This window comes from Chelonia mydas, chromosome 6, assembly GCF_015237465.2.
Source record: "Chelonia mydas isolate rCheMyd1 chromosome 6, rCheMyd1.pri.v2, whole genome shotgun sequence".
NCBI classification, from domain to species: Eukaryota; Metazoa; Chordata; order Testudines; family Cheloniidae; genus Chelonia; species Chelonia mydas.
The window spans coordinates 25,335,434-25,359,898 of record NC_051246.2 but is presented as its reverse complement, the minus strand read 5'-3'; the positions used below and the strand labels follow the sequence as shown (position 1 = coordinate 25,359,898).

At 44.1% G+C, this 24,465-nt stretch overlaps 1 protein-coding gene across 7 annotated transcripts in view; it reads right to left on the bottom strand.

The window, feature by feature from the left end:
- TSPAN4 (tetraspanin 4) overlaps window positions 1–24,465 on the bottom strand; it is a 647,139-nt gene that overhangs the window by 267,125 nt on the left and 355,549 nt on the right. For 3 of the 7 annotated variants that reach the window (XM_037899602.2, XM_043547932.1, XM_043547931.1), the window contains one exon: window positions 8,538–8,617. The exons of 2 other annotated variants lie outside the window; for them this stretch is intronic. In XM_037899602.2, the coding sequence (XP_037755530.1) occupies window positions 8,538–8,600 (63 nt within the window). In that variant the 5' untranslated portion in view covers window positions 8,601–8,617. Of the gene's footprint in view, window positions 1–8,537; window positions 9,169–24,465 lie in introns of those variants that run through there. 2 more of the 7 variants (XR_005225423.2, XM_007059719.4) reach the window with 1 other exon arrangement.

Genomic DNA, 24,465 nt, shown 5'->3' with positions numbered 1-24,465 from the left:
TAATAAAAGCACAGGACAAACAGCAAGTGAAGTTCAACATCGTGCAAGCTCACTGCAAACAATGATAGGCATTACTGTAATGCCTATAGGCCTCAGTGACGTCAGGGGTGGACTGTGGTGGGTGCAAGACAGACATAGAAAAGGAAGTCCCTACTCCAAAGAAATTACAATTGATAAGACACGATGTAACAAGAAGGTGAAACAAACAAGCAAACCTGGAAGGGAGGGGGCGCAGTTATACGAGCTAATGTAGATTTTCGGTATGCACAATTAACAGGTGTAACAAGCAAATCAGTAGTTGTAACCACTACCCTCCATCTGCCTAGCTGTAATCAGATAGCAGCATGGGGAGACAACACAGCAGAGGTGAGTCTTAAGGCGGGATCTGGAGGATATGGGTTGTGTGTGAGGTGGCAGTGGGGGAGTCGTACAGCTCTTGATGGCGAGTTTTTCCCCCAAAATGTACAGGATGGTATTGGATAAAGCATGAAGAGGCTTGCAGCATAAGAGTGTGATCAAAGCTGGCATAATTGAGAGAGTAAAAATGGGGGTTGACATTACAAAAAAATTAATAAATCAGATAGGAAGATAGGGTGGGCCTGAATTGGGAAGGGACTTGAAGGTAAGGACAAGAAGTTTATGGTTGAGGTGAGGGAGAAGGGGGACACAAAGAGAGGGGTGACATACAGCAATGGGCTAGGATGATGATCTTAGCAGCAGTATTTTGAATAGATTTGAGAAAGGACAAGATGAGAGATGTTCAGGGCTTGGATGAGAGTTTTGTGACTGTGGATGGAAAAAAAAGATCATATTTCTGAAATGCGGAGTAGAAGAAGTGGCAAGATTTAGATCACAGCTCTTCAGTCCTAACATATAAACCCCTTATTTCCCTACAATTGCTATTTCAATTGCACAGAGTCTAAGGCCAATCTCAGACAATTGTTCTAAATTTTGTCAAACGGTGTGATTTTTTTTCCAGGTGTGTTTCAAAGAAGTTTTTAGTTTTTTAGTTAGAAGAGATTTCAAGATGCATCACAGTCTCACAGTCCAATTACAGCTCACAATTTAATTACGTTTACTTCTATGGCATCTTGTAACAGTTTCACATTTTCAGCAGAAACAACTGTTGGACAATGTTAACAAATATAATCTATTGATTGCAATCCTCATGGGTATTCTTCGGTTAAAAGCCATATCATATACTTCCATATTTTCTTTTTTTTTTTTAATAGACCAAACAGTGTTCAGACTGTTTCTTATACAAATATGCCATGTGATCCAAAAATTATGTATTTAATAAAAACGAAGCAATCAAATAGCAGTACTGTTCTTATTATGAATCATGTTTAGCACAATAATGTCTAAGGATCACCCCAAAATGGGGCCCCATTGTGCCAGGCACTGCACAAACACAGAGTGGCAGAACGACTGTTAACTCTTCTAGGCAGGGACTAAGCGAAAACGCAGGCCCAGGTTGGAGGAAAGGGGTATAACACAAACAGAGTGAACTATGTGATGGCAGATGACATAATGGTCCCCTCGGATGAATTACAATTCCATGGATTGGAACTTATACATGAGTTGCAAGCACAGGCCTACCACCAAAATTTCCCAATTTAGTACAGCAGAGAGAAGGGACTGGAAACGATCTCATCCTGAATTTTGACTCCCTTTCTATACAATTATGGGGCCCAGCTGTGTTGAATTTTATATCTTTCATTGGCCTGCACAGAAAATATGCAGTAACCATTATACTGATCATTTTAGGCATACCAACTTCTCCATAACCAAACCATGCCATATTCTACAGTCCATTCCATCAGTCACTGGGATTTTTTTTTTTAATCAGGCAAAATGAGATGTGGTGGATCTACTGCATAGCAATTCTAGTAGATAGGGTTGCCAGCCCTCCAGGATTGTCCTGGAGTCTCCAGGAATTAAAGATTATGTCGTGATGAAACTTCCAGGAATATGTCCAATTAAATCTGGCAACCCTACTCGTACAGCCAGATTTGGCCCTTGCTCATGTTAAAGAGTACTTCATTATGCAAGCAGTCCCATGTAAAGCAATGGGACTACTCGTGGAGTAAGGCACTACTCAGCATGAGTAAGGGAAGAAGGTACCTAACAAACAGGCAATTGGATATAAAGACAAATCCTTCTCTTCAGTTAAGAAGCCTAATTTTCTTTCCAGTTAAATTCTGCCCCAAAGGTTCAATTTTAGGGCAAGACCACAAGTGGTAAACAAGTGTCCATATTCCTTTACCAGAACAGGGAACAACTCCGACTGCAGGATCTCAGGTTCATGGCAGTAGCTGCACCCCTTAATTCATCTGGATGCGCACTTACTTACACACGTTATCCTGTTCAAATCAATGAGCCCATTCACATAAGGGCTCACACCAGCCTGCGTAACAGCTCCACAATCCAACCCTTAGTTTTCTACCAATTTCTCTACCGACTCCCTCCCCTTAGAAGTAGGGATTAATCACATAACACTCCCTTATGACATAAGAGCTGCAACAGCAGCATTCCTCTTTCTATTTTAGTGCTACAAGAAATTCTGTGAGGGGATAAAGACACAAGGCCTGAGCTGATACAAGTGGAAGAAGGGGGAACTTTTTGCCAGGTAATCAGTGATTTAAGGTTGGCTGCCTAGGACAACTGGGAAATGTTGCTGATCCTCTGCCTTTAACACTCAATGAGATTCCTGGACATTTTAGTTATTCTCAGTCCCATTCTGGGGAATGACATATACAGAGGGATGGGGAGCCTGGTTCAGCAATATCACCTTTTCTCAGCATTCACAACTAAGGCAGCAAACTGGGTTCAGCCAAAAGTGCACCTTCCAATCTAATTTTGTCGGCAGGTTTCTGGCAGAGGTGCTCACTCAGAACCTAAGAAATGTGTCAGCGATCATGCTCAGGGGAAGTCAACGTGCATAGATTGAAATGTTTACACAGCAGCCACACAATACTACATTTGTTTCCATCTCGTTTCCAACTGTTGGGGCCATGCAGGATTGCCTGTACATGTGGAATATTTTCCTCTTCCAGACATAACATGCCAAGGACTAGACTTGTGTGTCTAGAACAGTGGTTCTCAACCCACAGCCCAAATGAGCGCACAGCTGTGGTCCAACTGTGCTAAAAAAATTCAAAGTTTGCTACTCCGGTCTGGCAGGGGGCAGGGCTGGCTGAGGGGCAGGCAAGGGCCGGGGGGGGGGTCCTGGGCAGTGGAGGGTTTGTGGGTGGTGCAGGGCAGCATAGGCCTGGGAACTAGCGTGTGGGGGGGATGCTGCAGCACCCCCCCAGGTTTTACTTGGGGTTCCACTCTTGGCTCCACATTGTGGAGTCCCAGCTCCTGGCCCTGCTCTGTGGAGGGGTCTCTAGGTGGGGGGCACTGGGCATAGGGGTCTGTGTGTGGGGGGGGTCCCTGGGCAAGGGAGCGCTCGGTATAGGGAGTTGGGGGGCTTTGGGGGGGGCATGTGGTGCAGGTCTGCCCCTGAGGGGAAAGGGCAGACTGGCAGTGCAGGGCTGGGCAAGCCAATGTGTGTCTGGCGCAGTGGTTCTCAACCTGTGGCCCACAATGGTAAATTGGTTGAGAAGCACTGCTGTAGAACACACCTTTTAATAAAGGGTGGTGCACCACTGTGCTTCCTAAGGAGTTATACAAGGCGGGAACTGCTGCTGAATTCCCATCTCCTCTTCCTCCCTGGTTGCTCCTAGGGGGTGCTGACATACCAGCTCGGCTATGCTGGCTAGTGCATGAGTAGGACAGAACAAAGGCTCCACCCAATCCCCATCTCTTCATCTGCTCTTGTGTGTATGTGCGTTCAGGGGGCAAGCTTGTGCTGTGCTTTTACCTAGGCAAACCCAGATACAAGCTCCAGACATCCTGTACAGAGATAGAAGGGGAGGGTCTTAGAACCCCACACAGGGGTGCAGCCAGCCTTGCAATCTAGCCCTAAACTATGCTGACTTCTGACATGGGCCAGTGTCCTCTAAGCACTAGGAGGTGATGCGAAGTGTCTTTTTTTTAACTTGTGACTTACGTTAGAATTGGAATTAATCTATTCAGAGGTGAACGGCTAATGTGGCAACCCAGCAAAGAGAGATGGGTGGTGCAGTGCTGGAAGTTTTAAACAATAATTACCTCTTTTTTTAAAAGCAGTGACCCCCGCAGCTGTCACACAGTGTCTAACAGTGCTGTACGCCAATCAGATAAACCATATTTCGGGTTGTTGCAGTTCAGTGTTTAGAAGAACTGCGTTTTTCTGATTCAGAAGCCACGGTGAAGCAGTGCCAAATTTTTCAGAACTGTATCAGTCAAAAACTTTATATGGGTTAGAAACTGAAACAAAAGGAGGATTTGTTCAGCACTAGCAAAGCAAACCGAGTTTCTTGCTCTGAGGCTTCCCAGTTACTCATCACAGCTCAGATGTGTCCAGTAGGTAGCACTGTGCCAGTCTACCAGTAACACAAATTACAGTACTTCCCCACCCCTCCCAGTGTTCTCACCGGTCCGAGAGAAAATGTTCACAAGATAGGGATTTCAAGCCGTGGAACTAATATTAGAAATGACCTAAAAACATGGGGATATTTCCATAGAGATCATCCATGATAACTAGTAAACTTCTCTTCCTCTGACCTTCTTCCTTTGGTTTTTGTCACTGTTTGTTCTCTATGTGAGACTTCTTCCAAATCATTGGTTTTGCAGATTCTTTTCTTTATTGATGTTTTATATTGGCTAGTGCATTATCTGTTGCTTCAAAGAAAACTCTTAATTTTACTGATGGCAGAGGTGCTACCAATCCTGTCCCTGCTCCAGCAAAGGACTCTATATGAAAAGCAAGAGACGCTGGAAACACAAACAGAAAAGGGAAACACACAAAACCATACATCTTAAATGAGTTTTGGGAAAAGAAGGTGGGAACATGGGAGCTACAGAGGGTAAAACAGCGTCAATATTCATCTTTTAGCAGCGTTCATACTGCCCTAAGAACATATCCAACCTTGGAAAACAAGAGAGAGCCCCTAGCGAAAGGAGCAGGCACAACAGTGTCTGGGGTTATAAGCACAAAAGCAAGTTGTTCATTTCACTGACTCATGAGGAAACTTAGTGAGTGAGAAGGGCAGAAGGGAAAGAATTTGGTCTTCCCTGGGTATTTCACAAGGAGAATGTTCTGCCTAGTGATCAGTAGCAGAAGGAGATCTGTAGACTTCAGGGTTATGGAGATTCAGGGGAAAAAGCAGGTCTCTATAGCAAAAATATATGTGGGCAAGTGTTACATAGCATGTGTCTAAAGTTGGGAGCATTCACAAGCCAATGAAGTGATACAATAATTACTGTAGCAACTCTCAGGGAATTGATAACACTATGGCAATTCCTTTACAGTGATGCCTTCTAATAAATTATAAGCCAGATTCTGATATGTGAAGTCCAGTTTAGTAGTACCCTACTTTATGAGTAAGGGCTGATTTCAAACAGAAGGAACTATTGATTCAGACTATTAGAATCTAGCCCTAGTTTAATAGCATTTAAACTACCAGCAGAGTGGTTCACGTTCCCAGCATTGGTCAGGCCCTTCAGTCACTGACACCCGCAAAAATTCCCAGTATTTTACCCAGCAATGGGAGATTTTTACTCTAATTTCACAAGCTGTGCAACAACTTGTACTGTCACAATGCGAGTACAACACTTAATCCAACAAAGCATGCCAGAAATGTTTAAAATCCAGGCCTTTGGGATTTCCTCTTCTATATATGCACCACAGTTAGAACCAAGAATGGCTCTGAGATAGGAAATCCTGAACCCACTGGAGCTACACACTGGTGTACCATTCTCCCCTATCCCCCATTTTAGGTGGGAGATCACCACAGATGAATGGAGAGGTACAGCGGGCATGGAGCCTATCAATAGGAACAGAGGGAAGGTACAAGAGAGTAGCATTATACCTTAGAAAAAGAGAATCTAAGCATTTGCTCATACCAGAACATAAAATGGGAACAGTCTACTAGAGACCTGAGGTTTCTGTCATTTAATGCAATGTCTTCTCTTTATTCTTGGAAAGAACCCTGCCGTTTCTATTTAAAAGGCAAAGGATATCAAAATACTATTTCTTTTCTGGCTTTCTATTGCTTGCCACTAGATAACCATCTAGAAAAGTTGAGGGAAGAGAAACAGGATAAGGGGATAGCAAAAGCTTTGGCAGGTACTCATACAAAATTGAATCCTGCTTGCACAGACACTCTGAAAACTCTTTTCCTTTGGTTTCTCAGCAAATGCAGTAGCCATACGGCTGGCAACATCTTTAAAAACAAAACCCAAACCATCAATCCACAATAATTGCAAAATTTCCAAGTGTTGGAAATAGACCCTTTTTGCTTTTCTTTAGCGATAACCCACTTAAACCTATATGCTTGTTAATAGCTTATATTTATTTACTCTCTTCAGCATGAGAAGCCGGAGATCTGCAACAGTTACAGCTCCATTCCATGCAAACCTCATTCGGACACTGTCATCGTCAATCATCCCTCCTGTGCGGGAAGCATGTCAAAGGGAAACAAAATGCACTGCAGCACTCGACACCACCTCCTCCCCCTGCTTGCATGGCTGAGTTAGTTCAGAGCCTTCCTGGCTCAATAGTATTCTCTTTTCAAACAGCCCCCCATCACCACCAGCCAATGCTTGGGAAAGCTTTGATGTCTTCAGGGGAGAAAAGCAAACCCTCTTTATCTGTCTCTCTGAACGATTGCTAAGGCATTGCCTTTGTGAAACACTCCAAAAAAACAGTCTGCCATCAGCCCATTGTAAATGCATGCACATTACATGCAGAAATACCTTGTAAAATATTCGTATATGCATCAGTGCAGGATGAATGGAATAAAAGGAAGTAGCACACAGAGAATATCCCTTGAGGAGCTGCCATGGCTAGTTTCACAAAGGGCTGTTCATGCCAACATTCTGTGGGATTTCTCCAGCACAGGCTTCCGCTGGCTGATTGCGCTATAATCTCAGTCGGAGACTGACGCTAGCCTTAGAAGAAGCAAAAGGCTTAAAAGGGCAAGAGAGCCAGCATTCCCATCTTTTCAGGAAGCTTTGGGGGTAAGCTGGGATAGACATGAGGAGATATTTCTGCCCCCAGCAGTGTGTGTGAGAATGTGAGTTGGAAAACAGACCATAGTCCTACTCAGACGCTTTCTATCAGCTTAGCTGAGGCTTTAAAAGGGAACCCTCTGTGTATTTCATAGCGCCTCTTAGTACGAGGCCAACTCGGTAGACTCGCATTAGTTTATCGTGTCCTGAATTCTTGGTATCAGAACGTTGCACTAGTGCCGGAGCAGGTTACCTATACTCAGTGATTTCTGATGCACAAGGCACTGCACCATGCATGAAACAGACAATTGTACAGTAGTGCTTGATAGAGAGAATAACACTGTCACATACATACATACACACACACACACACACACACCCTTCCTTACATCTCTGGCAACACATGAGAGAATGGAGAGTCTATAGTAAGCAAAGCATCATTTCCAACCACAGCCCCCCTCAACCACCCCCAAATGCCGACATGGTGCTGCCATCGTTTTACAACACCCCATCCTTCCATTCCCTGCTGATGTTCCACCTGGGAAAATTCAGATTGAGTTACTGAAGATAAGCACTCCAACAAAACATCTTCCCATGCAGAAATCTGGATGGGGCTACTTTGAAACAGAAGGAACTCCCTTTCTCTTCTGCCTTGCCAATCAAGTCACTTCATTTTCACATGGGTAACAGCATTCATGATCCACATCCCTGACCGTGCTCCCTCAATCAGCCTGCAAACCCCTCACTGTCCTGCGCCTGGCAGAGAAACACCCACTAGCTGGCTTTTACCAGCTGCTTTATCTATTAAAATGATGACGTAGAGATGCATGCACGTACATGTCATAATGTGTGTTCTGGTGACGCATGAGTATTGGGTAAATCCAGGCCACAGAATAACAACCTCAGACAACCCAAACTAGGTGAGGCAGGTATTGCAGTATACCCATATAGCTCAGAGACAGTCACACAAGGACTCACAACTGCTGGGGAAGAAAAATCACCTGCAGGCTCCTGATACAGGGCTTAACGCTGCAAGGTACTGATCTAAAAGAACATTTAAGCGTATGCTTAACTTTAGCGATGTGAATAATCCCTCTGACTTCAATGACTCTATTCATGAACTTAAAGTTAACCACTGTACTCAGGTCATCAAAGACATACATACATACAAGTGACCTTCTGTTCGGTATGTTTTGCCCTATATTGGGATTGCAACCTACCTGTGTAGAGCACGGGGAAACGGGAGGGTACCTATGATCCTGATTTAGCACAACCAAAGAAAGATTGGCCTAGACCTTGCTTACATCCAACTTTCAGTGCTCACAAATTGGAGGAAACAATAAAGCAAAAAACTTTCAAAACCCAGTGTTCTCCCCCCACCTCTTACTAAAAAAGGGGGTGCAAAGGCAAACAGCTCTCGGTCTCATGTGCGTACTCACCCAGAAGAGAAGGTTGAAGACAAACATTAGGTACTTGATGCACTGCAGGCAGTTATGAGCCATGCTACACCTCTTCAGCTCTAGGAGAAAAATAAACGAGAGATCCAGGTAAAAGACAACGTACTTGTTCCCCTTGGGGGACGTGTACTTAGCCTTGGTGGCTTTAGGGCCCGGGTTGGTGTGGAATCCGAAAAACGAGTTGCTGGCGGCCCCAAACTGGCCGCCATACATGCTGCTGTAGCGACGGAAGGCGCCATTTGGAAAACTGTAATCCTTGCTGTCCAAAGAAGGACTCCTGTGATAGGTCGATTCATCGGTGCTAGACCTGCGCATGGTGACTTCCGATTGTTCCACGGTTACTACTGATGTGATAGTTGTTGGATGTTGGCGATGGGGGGCAATATGTTTATTTATTTTTTTCCTCTCTCCTTATCCCCCTATTGCTTTGCACCAGCTGTTCTTTTGTCTGCCATTCTGTCAAGGAGTTAAGTGTGCTGAAAAGCAGAGATTGGCAAACTGGAGTCTGCTCAGCCAGGAGTTAGGGAACAGCGTGCTTCCGTGTGAGAGAGACTTCTGAACAAGTAAACATTCCCTTTGGTTTCACGCTTTCCCCCCCAGCCCGCCCTACTACCAAAAAGCAAAAGAAGAGACAGAGATATACTGTACCCAAAGCAACTAATTTTAAAAAAAGGAAGTATGATCTCGCTTTTGTCGCAAATGCCATATAAAACCCTGGCTCCACATGCTAAACACACGCAAGAGGGATGGTGCACAGACTTGTGGGCAAGAACAGAAATTATCCAAAAGGCAAGCAGCTCCCATGCCCCATTCCTCTTTGCCACATTGCTCTGCCCTGAGATGCTCAGCTCACTTTAAAGATCCCTGTTTCTCCTCACACAGACAGAACCTATGGTAAGTGAGCCACGAAGCTTCATTCACAGTGCTGCTGACACTCCTCTGAGACTCCAGTCCAATCATGCTCTCTGCTAGTATACAGTCACAGCTCTGTGGTCCATCCCTGCATCTGAAGTGAGCGGCAGAGAGAATGAGCGTTCTTACTGTATCTCATGAATGCCTGCTCAGCATTCTCTCCGGCTCCTGCCCTCCCCCAGCCAATCAAAATTACTCCGCACCACCACTACCTTGTTTAAAATAAAAACCTCCCCTTGGTTTCTTCTCAGCAAATCCAACATAAGCTGCTTTTAACCAATCACTGCACAGGTGGAGGGGCTACAGAATTTATCTTAGATTTAACCAGGCCCATTCCCCTGGGTAGTTCTATTCTCTATCAGTCCTGTGTACATCAAAGCTTGGCGCGGGTTTTAATCATCCTAGCTGCTAGTGGCTCCTCAGATTTACAGTTCTCAGCAAAGAGCAACTGAATTTAGATTTGGTCTGACGTGCAATTGGTCCTGCAAGGATTGGGTAGGCATACATTACACATCCAGATTCACAGGCACACACATAGAATGTGCTGCATATGGCATACACAGAGAGAGTGCCGTTGATTACAGCAAATGTATTAATTAATCCACTTACGACTATCAATCAGATTTTAGACCAAAAAAATCATAACAGTCCCATGCATGTATTTGCTTTTGCAGGAGATGCTATTAAAATTCACTTGCCTGAAGACTGGTCTGACTTATCTATTATGTTTACTCAGTGTGGGGACTTCTCTTTTTCCTTTTTTTCAAATCAGTATCATCACTCAGTTTAATGCTATTTCATTACATTTGCTTCTCTCCCTACCTATCTGTTTTTCCATACCACGTCATCTATTGGGTTGGCTTCACGCTCTGCGTGTGGGGCTCACCTCCCCACAACTGGCCCAAGCTGCTCGAACACTTCAGCAACTAGTAGAAAATCTTTCATACAATGCAACTTTCTCAGAGAGGAAGGATGTGCTTGTAGTTAAAGTATTAGACTAGAATGCAGGAGAGCTAGACTCAATTCCCGGCTCTCCCACATACTCCCTGTGTGACCCTGGCAAGACGTTTTTGATTTCCATCTGCCTCAGCTCCCCATCTATAACATTAACACCTCATTTCTGCCATCCTTTGTCTGTCTTAGCAATTTATATTGGGGCAGGGACTGTCTCTTACTATGACTATTGGGGCAGGTTGAAGAGGTGTTACACACACACACACACGAGACCTGGTTTTATCTGGCCTATTTTTTCCACCTGAAGAAATCTTTACACACACACACACACACACGAGACCTGGTTTTATCTGGCCTATTTTTTCCACCTGAAGAAATCTTTACACACACACACACACACACACACACACACAGCAATCAATTTATTTAACAGCAAAGTTGCCTTTCTAAGTTCATTCCTGCAGACAAACCTGATTCAGTTCATTTATAAATTGCTAAGACTTTCATTCATCATCTTCCCCAATATATAAATATACAGCACACACCAGCTGCTAGTATTAGAGAGAAAGCACTGCACTAGGTGCTAAGAACATTCCAACTGTGGCTCTTAGCTCACATGCCTCTACAGCCTTGCATAAGTCATAATTTTTTTGTACCACAGTTTCCTTATCTATAAAAACAAAGATATTTCACAGGGGCGGGGAGGGCTCTTCCAGGCCTACAGCAGCTGTCCTTCCCTTTCCTTCCAGATACAAACTCCATCCCCCATATAAAGTCCTTCTCATCTAGGATACAAACACAGTCCAAAACAAACAATCCTTCCAGCTCTGAGCTTCTGATTCACCACTTACTTCTCCTGTAGCTTTCCTCTCTGCCTCCACCTAGGTACGTAAGGCAGGCAGACCCATTTAGCTGATGAGCTCAGCTGCCTCAACCTTACAGAACCTTAACCCTTCCTGACCTGGCCCCTGATTGCTGCAGATAAGCCCAGGAGAGGATGAAAAATTGAATTATCTGACTTCTATGAGGTGGCCCCAGTGTCTTCTTAAGACACAGATCGGTAGCGTACCCTGTTCATAACAAGACTGACCCACCTCACAAAGGGATGATAGGGATTAATTAATGTTTGATATTTTTTTTTAAGCTACAGAGGATTTAAGTATGATAACAGCCTCTGCATGACCATCTCAACACACACTGTTTGCATCATCATTTAGTTCTGGTTGTTTCTTTTTAAACCACTTTGCTCATACCAAACATAGCTAGGTGCGTCTGATGCACACATCCACTTGGTGCAGCCCAGTGTACCTGGCATCTCTCAATATCCCAGAATGAGGATAATGAAGGGAATGATAATCCAAAAGGGAATTTCCCCATTCATTTTAGAAGCAGGCTCTCTGTGCCTCTCCCCATGCCATCCAAGTTTATCCTCACAGGGGTCCTGAGGAAACTCTGATTTTAATCATTAAATCTCCCCTACTTCCCATCTCCTTGCTGCATAGAGCAAATTCCATTCTCCAAGGAGGGAAACCCATGACCACTTCACCTAAAACAGCCCAAAAAGAAGTCCGTGGGAAAGAGTGAAGTACCTCTGCAACAATCCCCATCACTACCGAAACAGGGGGATGGGAGAGTAGGGTAGGACGGAGGAAAAACTAGCTTTGTGGTTAAGGGAGTGGACTGAGAAGCAGAAGATCTGGGTTCAATTCTCAGCTCTTCCACAGACTACCTGTGTGACCTTGCACAAGTCATTTGGTAGCTTAATTCACCTTCTGCAAAATAGGGGTAACAATACTTCCCAAGCTCACAGGGGTGCTGTGAGATTAAAATCACATCTGAGAGGCACTCAGCTACTGCTATGATGGGGCCACATATATGTGATCGCATGTACCCCTGTATTCACACACTACTGTAATAACCTTTGTTCAAAATATGCCTTGTGAGGTATTTGAAAAGTAACAACTTGCTGGTCAATATAATTATGGTGAAATGTGTGTAGCAACATTATATGTGAAGTTATGAACATAAATTAAAATCATGACCAAAGTGCATTCACCACTTGGAGAATGAGTAAACCTGCTTCTCAAAGACAAAGGACAAGCTGACACCTTATCAAAGCTGATAGGCAATCACCTAACAGATGGAAACAGATCTGCATCCTAGCAAACAGCATGGAACCTCTTTCAGCACTTTAGGGGGGCAACCGACCTAATAGATCTGGACTGTCCAGGAGAGGGCTGCACACACATTTTTGGGGGGAAATCCAGGACTAGGAGTGTGTTTGGGTCATCTTGCAACAAGTAACCAAGGCTGCTGGAAGCCAGAGTGTGGCTGGTGTTTGCTGGCAGGCTGCTAGCGTCAGAGTTGCTGGACCAGGGCTGTGGCTATACACAGACACTCAGGGTGTGACCTGCATGCTGCCTGGGAGGAGCACAGGTTGGGAGATATAGCAGCAAAGCATTGTGAGGCACCCCAGGTTGCAGGGCAGGAGTGACACAGCCCCTCACCATATGCAAATAAAAAGAACTAGCAAACTAAAAGAATGGAGTGGTGTATGTAGGTTGCTAACCATTGCCCCTTTCTCAGGGGTCAGCAAACACCCATGTGTCTCCAGGATGTACAATGTGAGAGGGGATTCACACCATTTAGCACACACCCCTTGTGAGCCTACAGAAATGCACACGAGTATAAATGAAGCAATATAAAGAAACACTAGATATAATGAGTCTCATACTCTGCTGAAATAGTTTCATGTCACCATTTATTAACAACAATGGTGCCCCACAGTGTTTCCAGAGTGCAAAAGGGATCAGTTTAACATCTCCATTATAAACCCTATTTCTGAGGGGCTCAAAACTAGTTCATTTTTACTGGCCTCCAGATGTCACATTATGTGCAAATGCCATTCACTAAAACAGATCTGACCCTCCCTCATGGCAAGAAATCAATCGCCCAGTAAAATTAAACAGAAAATTCTCAAGCTTCTTTTCCCTCCTCCGCCTTTCCCACCCCTTCCCATCATCAGGTCACGGGGAACAGGAAGGAACCTGACACTCTTGAGAGGATGGTACAGCACAAATATTAAAACCTGCCACACAATCAGTCCTTAATGCACATGTGTGGATTTATTTATAAAGCCAAGCCATGAAGCAGAAGAAAGAGTTTCTAAAAGTGGCTCCTGGGTAATAAATAATAAACAACATACAAGGCTACCTTTCACACAGGAGTCTTTCCACACTGAGGTGGCCAGACATGGGGTAGCGCCAGTGCACCCCCATGTGAAGGATGGTTCCACCTCAACCTTCACCACCCCAGTGACAATATGGCTCACAGGAATGGTAGCTCTTTTAAGGCAGCGTTTCTCAAATGCGGCCACCAGGGGCTTTTCTTGCTGCCACAGCCTCCTGGGCTGATATGGGGAGGTGGCGGGGAGTAGCGAGTGGCCCCTCCCCCTCACTGTTGCTCCTGGATGCACTGTCTTGGCGTTGATTGCTGGGGCACCAACAGGGATTGGGCCCTGCCCCCCCTTTGGAGACACCTGGAGCACAATGTTGGAGAACCAGGCAGCCGCTGAGTTCCCCACCTTCCCAGGGCAGTTGGGCTCAGGCTTCGGGCTTCAACCCTGGAGTGGTGGGGCAGTAAGCTCTGGCCACAGGGCTTTGGGCTCCAGCCCCCTACTGCCTCCCCCCCACTCATCCCCATTGCTCCTGACCCCTGCTACCTCCCCCAACCTCCCCATCCAGGGCTTAATTTGTCCCAAGGCTTGACAGGGCTGAGTAAGTCTGTTGTGAAAAGTAATATTAACAGACATACAAGTATTGCTTTTCACAACAGCCTTACTAGCTAGCAATAAAAAATTTACAATGATTTGGACATATATATGTGCATATTTATTTGTTTCTCCTGAAGCTAATTAAATATTTTAGGAAAAAGCGTGAGAGTGGCCACCAACTCTTACTGAAGCCACCAAAAAATTTGTCCTGAGAACCCCTGTTTTAAGGCATCTCTTTGGCAGGGAGCGTACTATTCTCTCTTCCATCTAATACCTATCTGTTGCTCACTATCAATATACAGTAATTCAGTGGCTGATAACATGCACATATAGAATCCACCTCTTTTTGATCAGTTCTGTTATAAATTAGAAATTCCTGCAGGAGACGGGAAGAAGTTTTGCACCTCAAATGCAGAGCCCTATAGAAACAGCATTGCCAACAAAGGGCTAGATTCTGACTTGGCCTATGTGCCCGCAAGGCAGTCAAAACCCTCCTAACTGCTAACCAAGGGCTACCTGGACTTTAGATATGGGTGATTATGAGTAAACAGGGCTACTCACTTGTTCCCTCCTTGGAGCAAGTGGGCAGGAAAAAGCAAGGAATGGGCAGAGCCTTAGTCTCCAGCCAGAGTAGCTGAACCAGTCCAGGAGGGATGAAGTAATTTTCTGCTGATATAGGCCAGCAATAAATTAATTCCCCCATTGAGCAAGGAAAAAACAGAGAAGGAATCCCAAACCAGCCCACATTAATCTTTATTACCAATCCACTTTCCACATTCTCAATTGCATCTGTACATTGTTATCCTTTGGCCAGTTCATACTGATTCTCACATACAAGAAAGAAATCACTGTGCAGTCTCACTAACAGAGATTCAGTTGGTGTGGATTTCAGTGGTACACTAACATTTGTGTTGTGATAGCTCCGTCCACGTTGGTGTGAGTGGAAGTGTCATGTCATGGTGGAGCAGATTTGCGTCACAAAATCCTGGCCCATGGAGTAAAGGAGATTGCACGGTAATAACGTAAAACAAAGTCCTGGCCACAGATCGATACTGTAACAGGCTTAGATGTTAAAGGCAGAATTGTAACAACTCCATTACCCTTCTACATCCTCTCTGAGCAATCTCTATACTAACAACTCACAAATCTACCTCTTCACTCCTAATCTGTCTCCTTCCATCCAACCCCACATCTTGGTCGGTCTCTTTGACAACTCCTCTTAGCTGCCTCATCCTCTGCTTACCCTTAACAAGGTGAAACCCAAACTCCTCATCTTCCTTTTCAAAACTTGCTCAACTTCACCCCTTTTTCTATCATGATTAACCAAACTACCATCTTTCCTGCCACATGGGCCTGTAATCTGGGGGTTATATTTGGCTACTCCCATATCCAGGCCACCTCCAAATTCTCTTCCCTCTTCCTCCTCAAGAGTTCCAAGGTCTATGCTTTCCTTTCCATCACTATGGGTAAATCTTGCAGAGTCAGATTTGAAGTCAATTGAAACCAATGGGTTTTGGAACACCTTCATTGTGTCCACCTTCACTACTACATTCTCCCTCCTCTATGACCTCTCTCTGATGCATACACACACTTCCCTCTTCAATCCATACAAGATACAATCACTTAACTCATCTTCTTTCTTCATCAGTTTGTTCATGTCACTCCTTTCTTTGAAAAAAGAAAAGTAGTATTTGTGGCACCTTAGAGACTAACCAATTTATTTGAGCATAAGCTTTCGTGAGCTACAGCTCACTTCATCGGATGCATACTGTGGAAAGTGTAGAAGATCTTTTTATACACACAAAGCATGAAAAAATACCTCCCCCCACCCCACTCTCCTGCTGGACTCTTTGAATCATTCCAACGGCTCCCCGTTTACTATTGCTGGATCTTTAAGCTTCTTGTCACTGTCTTCAAAGCTCTAGATAACTGTTCCTGCCCTTAATCAATCTGTCTCAACTTGCATTACCCCCTCTCCTACGCTCTAGCAATGTTCCTACCCTCAACAGCCCATTTGTGATCTTCTCACATAAACCCTACCATGCAGTCTCCCATGCTGCCACCTGCATATGACACAATATTCCTTTGCTCATCTGCAAGAATCCTACCTTGTCTTTCTTTCCAATAATTTTCACTTTAAATTGTGATGACAATTCCAGAGCAGTCAAATCTATTACAAAGTGGGCCCACCAAATAAAAATGGCAAACCACTGCAAAAAAATAGTATATTTAGGTGTCTCCCTCTATTTCTGCACCATGTGTACATGCAGCACAGCACTCTACTAGATCGAAAATGACATGCTCAAGCAAGCGTATGTGGTTCTAAGATCTAACACTACCACACGAAAGTCTCTTTCATAGGTTACTGTGATGGTTCCATGGCTTAGTATGATGATAAATTAATTATGGGTTTATTAATACACAGTAAATACTTAAACATGTTAATTAAATGTACATACACAGAGACCTTCAGTGCTTCACATTAAAGCATTAATTAAAACTGATTGCAGTGCTTCTCTCTCTGCAACAAGAAAACTAGTAAACAAACCTCTTTTCTGCTGTTTTTTCCAATGCACATGTAACACCTTAAGAGCTGCTGTGAGGTCAAATTTGGCCCAAAAATGTAAGGCTTTGTAAAAACAAGCTCTTCCAAAGGCTAAGCCTAATAGAAATGTTTCCATTATATTTTTAAAGGTTACAATAGAATTTAAAAAAAAAAAAAAAAAAAATCTAAACCAGCATTCCTCTGGCCAGTTTGCAACTCCACTACTGTGAGAGTGAAACTGAAAAAAGAAAAAGAAAAAAAAATTCATGAAGCTGACTAGTCTATTTTCATTGTCCAAGCCTAGAAAAATGCAAAAAGTAACCAAAGAATATCAACAGCGAAAGATGCATTTGATGTTTTTAAAGTTCTTTTGGTGTTCATAATCCACAGCTATCAAAATCACAAGTAACTAACTTCTTTCACAATATGGGGAGTCCTGGTGTTCCATTGACTTGCACCGTGTGCAATCGTTTACATTGAGGCAAAGTGGGAACAACATGCATGCTCTGATTTGGAAGCATTTTACTCTCATTTTGCACAGCTGTAAATGATTTTACAAAGTGTAGGACAACAGAGAATCAGGCCTATGATTTTTGACCTGACCATATACTTGTAACATTAATGGTGGAACACAGCCATTTAAGGTACCTAGTCTCTGTTCAAAAGGCAGAGAGCTCTCTACTGTGAACATCAGACATATGGGAGCATATTGACAGACAGCTGTATTATTATTATTATTAATTATTTGCTTTGGAGAGCAGCATACCCATCTATAGGACAAGAAGTCGAGGATCTGGTGAATCACTGTCATAGTACGCTAGCCTTAATCAGTGTACTGGTCCCCAAATGATCCCTCTCCTCCCTTTCTCCCACATAGATTTCCTATGGCATATTTAGTTGCTATGGAAATAATAAAATCATAGATAGAGAGCAGATATTTTGGGAATGGTGTGCAATGGCCTTTATTTATGCATGTGCAAAGTTGCATCTGCAGGAATGGGCCCACTTTTTATGCGCATTCACCTACGTGCAAAGGTGAAGTGCAAATGCGATGGAATTTACACACACAAACTCAGCTGGGCACATGGGATTTGCTCATGACAGTTCTAGCACCCGCAAGCCCCAACAGCAGTGCAAAGAAAGTAGAGGAGCTGATGTGTGTGTGCACAAGCAAAGTGCTTGCTCCTAAGCTCAGTGGAATCACTGCAAAGACTGTCTTTGGATCAGGCACAAGTTCTATGTGCACAACTTGGAGGCCTCCTCTTCCATATTGAGCCCTTCAAGTTTGTTGTACATTTCTCTGTTAACACAGGACTTTTCCCTGGGTGTTTTAGTGCTTTGTCCTGTATAATACTTAGTGGTCCAAGTGAGGAGCTTCCACAGTTTCCCTAGGAATAACTGTTTATTTTTATGTCATGAGCAGAGCGGATTATTGCTTCAGATGAGGGATAAGCAGCTCTAGCAGATGAACTCTTAAGAAGCAAAAGACCAGTTAAACTGCCAATGCCCTCAGTAATAAAGAACAAAGGAATAGAAATGCAGATCACATGTGACATTCTGTATAAGATGAGTTGTTGCCCAAAGAGAATCTTTGCCAGACATTTCCATGCAGAGTCAGCAGCACCGTACTGCATCAGTGTGATTTATGTGGTAGCTTTCTTAAAATTAGGTTGCATCTTCTAACCTGAAAGATCAGCTGAGGTTCAAAGAAATAGCACTTCAAACACACAGCCAGTACACATGCTCTTGCTGTCTAGTACAAAGTGATGAATCAGACCTAAAAAAATCACTGTAACTGCCCACAGGCATGGTAACTTGAGATAGCAGATATTTTAAAGCAGCTGTGAAAAGGGAAAAAGACACCGTTGGCTTTTAACAAACATAATCATTTGTTGTATCTTAGCCAGCATCTACTTTTTATTAGTCTCAATATTCCAGCTGCAGAACAATAAGTTCAAAATTAACTGTTTGCTTCCACACATCTTCAAAAACTCACTTTTAAAGCCAACATTTTTGAAAAGCCAAAAGTTAAGCTCCTACATCCACACGCAGGCTCCTAAAATAAGTTTCAAAAGCAATGAGTACCCAGAAGTTCTCACTGATTTTAATGGGAGTTGCTGGGTGCTTGGCACTTTTGAAGATCAGGTCACTCAGGCCCCGTAGCAGAGCGAAGACTCACTGGAGTGGCGTCTCCTGCTGGTCATCTGGGAATTACCTCTTTTCCAGCCTCGGAGCACCCTCTGCTGGCTGGTGTCTTGCCTGCCTCAAGCCCTCATGTCCCTCCCAGACCCCTTACCCTGGGGTTCTGCCCACTGCAGTACCCCCACATGCTGGGTCTCCCCTCCCAGGGGAACCCCCAACCCTCTACACCCACCTTGCTTCAGTGGCTACTGCCAGTCGTCATCTAGCCCCCTCTCACTGGGGCAGACTGCAGTTTGTAAAGGCCACTCATCATTGGCAAGGGGATCAGACCAGCTGCCCCTGCCTATTCCTGGGCTGCACCCCCCAGCCCCAGTACCTGCATAGGCCTTTATCAAGGCCTTAGCCTGGGGTGTTGCCAGGCTGGAGCTCCCCCGCTCCCCTTGCCTTTCCCCAGCACAGCTCTGCTTCAAGTACCCTATTCCCAGCAGCTAAGTCCTCCTCCCTCCAAGGCAGGAGAGAAACTGTGACCCAGCTTCTCCCTTAGGCTTTCTTATACTCCCAGCCCAGCCCTGGCTGCCTCAAGCCCTCTCCTGACTGGCTCCCCAGGGCAGCCCTTTCCCAGGGCTGTTTTTAACCCCTTTCACACCGGAGCAGGGTGACTGCCCCGCTACAGGCCCCCAATTCAGTAAAACACTTGAGCATGAGCTTAATTTGTAATTCAGTGGAACCATGGGTGGTGCGTGAACTGCAAGCTGGTGGAGGCTAGAGCTGGAGCCCAAAGCCCCTCCCCTCTGCGGCCCCTGGTCCCTGCCCCAGGCTACCCCCCCAGCCCTTGAGTGGGGGGGGCTAGCCTGGGGCTGGGGGTCAGTGGCGAGGGGCTCCTGGCTCCGGCAGGGGGAGGTGCACAGAACGGCCAGGGCCTCAAGTGGAAGCGGTAGGGCTGAGGGCTAGCCTCCCCCAGCCTGCAGTTCACACACCAGGGCCACCGCACAGGGGGACTGGAGCCATACTGCAGCACACAGAGTGGGCAGGAAGTGGGAACCTGGGGGCACAGCATAAGTGGGGCCACGCCTGTCTATTTGGGGAGGCACAGCCTCCCCAGTCTATGGTACCTGCCGCCCATGAGTGGAACTACTTGTGTACATAAAGTTAAGCATGTGCTTAAATGCTTTTCTGAACCAGGGCCATATTTAGGGGTGTGAGGTTGTGATTTTCAAAAAAGTCCAGCTGGTACCTAACTCCCTTAGGTTCCTTTGAAAATCCCAGCTGAAATATAAACATAAACTTCTGTTTTTGAAAAGACAAACTCCTGTGGGGAGCTGCAGCTTCTTTTTAACTCGATCTTTCCCATTTGAAAGACATTACCTTTTGAGGATAAGTAAAAGAACATTACTTTTTATGGGAAGCTAAGCCAAAATATTATGGAGGTTCGACAGCACCTACCCAAAATGTAATCCTTATAAAGCAAGCTTCACTGCAGAGTGTTTGAAATTAAATTGAAATCTGCAGCAAATTAAATGGCTTAAACAGAGTATTTGGAAAGGAATAATAAACAAAAACACTAGGTGACTATTAAATTTTAATATGAAAAGGCAATGCACCTGTTTAAGGAAAATGTGACTAGCCAGATATATACAATGCCATCAGCTATTATTCCTTTCTTCTTGATGTATAAGGAACAATGGAGGCTTATCTCATCCAAAACAGTGACAGTAAACAGCAGGGGTTCTTTTTCCCTGACATCTCTGTAGCCACTCAAGCAAAAAAGGGGGAACTCCTGCTACTTGAGAAATTTTATGTGCAGGCAGGGGCACAAGCTTTTGTCTTCTGACTCCCCATACTTAGCATACCGAACAGTGAGAAATCAGATCCGGCTTTAGGCTCAATCAGCAGAGACGCTTCAGAATAAAATATTGCAACTCACCGCACAATGTAAGTGCCTAAAAATGAAAACTAACATTTAAATTCACAAAACATTTAGTTTTAATTATAACAAAGATATTTAGGACCCAATTCTCCGCTGGTGTAAATTGACCCAACTGAGGTCCCTCTTCTCCTAAATGTTATCTACTCTCTAGCTGCCAGGTCAGCCAAGCTGCTGTGCCCAGCTTCTGACCCTGGAGGCAATGTATTCTACCACCTAAGCAACAGGAGGGACCTCAGGCAAATCTGAGAAGATCTGGTCTGACTTTTTAGAAATCTTTAATTAATTCCTATCAGATGGAGGCTGAGATGTCACTCTCCTTATCCCTTCCTTCCTTTTCTTTCCATTCCTTTATTATTATTATTATTATTGTTCTTTTTGTCTTTCCCTCTCCTTTTGGGAGGAAAAAAATCAATAAAATATAAACAAAACAAACGGACCCAGCTACATTTAAATCACTGGATCAGCATCAACCTCTTTACATCAGCACACAGTCTGACCTTTAATCTTATACTCCCCTGTTGAAATTTCTTACCTGACTGTTAGACACTAAAGACTTTTATGTTGTTACTCAATGAGGCCTCAATTCTGCAAATGTAAGTTAAATAAAATGCATACTATGTCTATGCTTATTCACCCAAGCCATTAAGCCTGTGTTTAACTTTAAGCACAGACTTAAGTATCAGTTGAAGTCAATGTATCTTAAGCATATATGTAAATGCTTTGCTGATTAGAGAAGAGCTAAAGTATATACATTTATGCTTTTATTGAACAGGTGCCTAAGAGGAATTTTCAATTTTTAAAATATTCCCCCATCTTGAGTATTTGCTGAAATTCTGAATTTGGATAGAAAAACAAAACAAACGTAGCGTATATAAAACTAAGCCACTGCACTGTCAGGGTCAACCCAGCAACCACACCACAGTTGTTACTTTGTTATATGTATGGCCATTCCTCAGGCTGACCATACGTAGGTCGGTTTATTACTTGTCTTCATCAGACCATTATAAATTAAACAAGGAAGTTGTCCGAGGTTGTTTCCCTGAAAATGACATTTTCACTATCAGTTTTCAGGGATGGCAGGGAATGGAGACTGAAGAATGCACAGTAATCACCCATTCACTTCCTTGATTTACAACTTTTCCCTTCTCTAACTTTATATTTTATCAAGTCTCCCAAAATTCCCACAGCAAAATATGCAGCCGGGACATCACAGTAACGGTTCTGAAAGTTAAACGTTATGGGTCAGATCCATCTCTGGCATAAGATAGCATAATTCCATTGATGCCAATGAATGCAAAGTCAGCTCTGTGGATTCCAGTGGATTTGGCCTAAGGAGTGTAATTCTGAGTTTTTCTCTAATTGTTCTCAAACTTGTAGGCAAGCTTTCCTATAGCTTTTTAAGAATTAAAATAAATAAATAAATAAAGCAAGCAAGTAACTTGGAGCGCTCAACCAGCTGGATTGCTTGAATGTTCTCATCTTTCCTTGTGGAACAGTAATTCCATCCTTCACAATTAAACACCCATACAACACTTTGGGCTTGATTCTTGGCACCCTGTAAATTCACATTGCACTGACACAGCAGCACGAACTGACCATGAAGCAGATGAGAAGTGGGAGAATCCTAGCCTGGTATAGCTTTATGCCACTTACTTCTTCACCCTCTAGCATAAGAGACATGTCAGGAGTGGGAAGGAGTGAGAGCCAGCTGATCCTCAGCCAGCAAAATGGCTCATAGGATCACAGAATATCAGGGTTGGAAGGGACCTCAGGAGGTCATCTAGTCCAACCCCCTGCTCAAACCAGGACCAATTCCCAACTAAATCATCCCAGCCAGGGCTTTCTCAAGCCTGACCTTAAAAACCCCTAAAGAAGGAGAATCCACCACCTCCCTAGGTAACGCAGTCCAGTACTTCACCACCCTCCTAGTGAAAAAGTTTTTCCTAATATCCAACCTAAAGCTCCCCCACTGCAACTTGAGACCATTACTCCTTGTTCTGTCATCTGCTACAACTGAGAACAGTCTAGATCCATCCTCTTTGGAACCCCCTTTCAGGTAGTTGAAAGCAGCTATCAAATCCCCCTTCATTCTTCTCTTCTGCAGACTAAACAATCCCAGTTCCCTCAGCCTCTCCTCATAAGTCACGTGTTCCAGTCTCCTAATCATTTTTGTTGCCCATCTCCTAGGGAGATGTTCCTGTTACCACAAAATACAGCAGACTTGAGGCTGCTCTAAAATATGCCAGGGGCTACATCTGCTCCTGACTAGCCCCTAGATTGCTGGGGATGGAAAACTTCAGCAAGCTCAGCTCAGGTGCATCTGAGGATTGATCCTTATATCTGAAACTAATGAAGGCAGGAACATAAAACTGTGGATGATCTAAAAATAACTTCTAAGAATATCAAGCTGGTTTATGAAATATAAAAACAGAGATAGTGATCTCTCCGTAGGAGATTCAGACCATATCTCTTTCCTTATTACAGTGCCCAGGTGTTTTTACTAGGGCAAGACAGAATCTCTGATTTGATTGGGGGCACCTAATATGCATAACCATCTCCAGACCTTTGAAGTTTGCCATATAGGTCTAGCAGTACCAATAATATTGCTATAAAATGGTGTATAATTGTGAGCTTATTAATCTTTAATGGCCTGATGGCCTTTTCTGAGGGCCACCCAAGCCTGTGCTTGGGGGAAGACCTGCTTACTTTAAATTACTATTTGTTAATGTTCACGCATTTTATCTGGGCCCATGGTAAACTATCATAAAACTACAGCTGTCCCTACTCCATGTAAGGAGATTTGTTATGGCAAAGGCTGGAAAGTACTTCTTAGGCAACACAAGACTGGTGAAAGTGCTGATATGATGAGAACTCCTTGGCCAAAGTCAATCTGAAATCAGCTAAAACTGATCTTCATTTGCCTCCATCTGTTCTGGAATAAAAAAAACCACAGCAAATAGCCCACTAGATCATCTCAATTGTTCCAGTTCTCTAGGACCCAGCTATAGAGATGCTAGGAACAAACCTTCCCTGGTTTCTTAGGAATCTAGAATTGAGGGACAGTGGCTATCTTTTGTGACGTCTCAGAGGACAAAAAACCTACTGTACTAGGAACCCAACCCAAAGTTCACTGAAGTCCATGAGACTCTATCCATTTACCTCAACAGGCTCTGGATCAGGTTTAATCAACTCAACTTTCAGTTACACCAGTGCAACCCCCTTAGCAGAATTCTCCCCTCAGTTAGACACTCAGATCTCACTGCCAGGGTGTGGTATAAGCGTATCAGACTGGGATTAGTTACACAACTATCAGACTAGGTTTATAACAGTCATGCAGCCCCAGGGATGCCTGTGCAATTAAATTACTGTGGATAAAGGCAGCATTTTAACAAGCCTTGTAATTCAACAGGAAGGGCAGTCGTCTGCTCCCAAGATTCCATTTGGGCGTATAACCTCTGCATGTGGCCTGGGGGCAGAAGGAATGAGTTTGGAGGCTCATCCCATTGCCACAGAATCAGGATACTCGCAGGACTGGTGAAGATCCGGCAGACATGTGACGGACGTGCCAAGTTCTTAAGCCTGGGGGTTGAAAGGAGAGGAGGGGCTGGAATTGTTACTCTATTTGTGAGTGCCCTTTGATGGCCTGCCGACAGTGTGG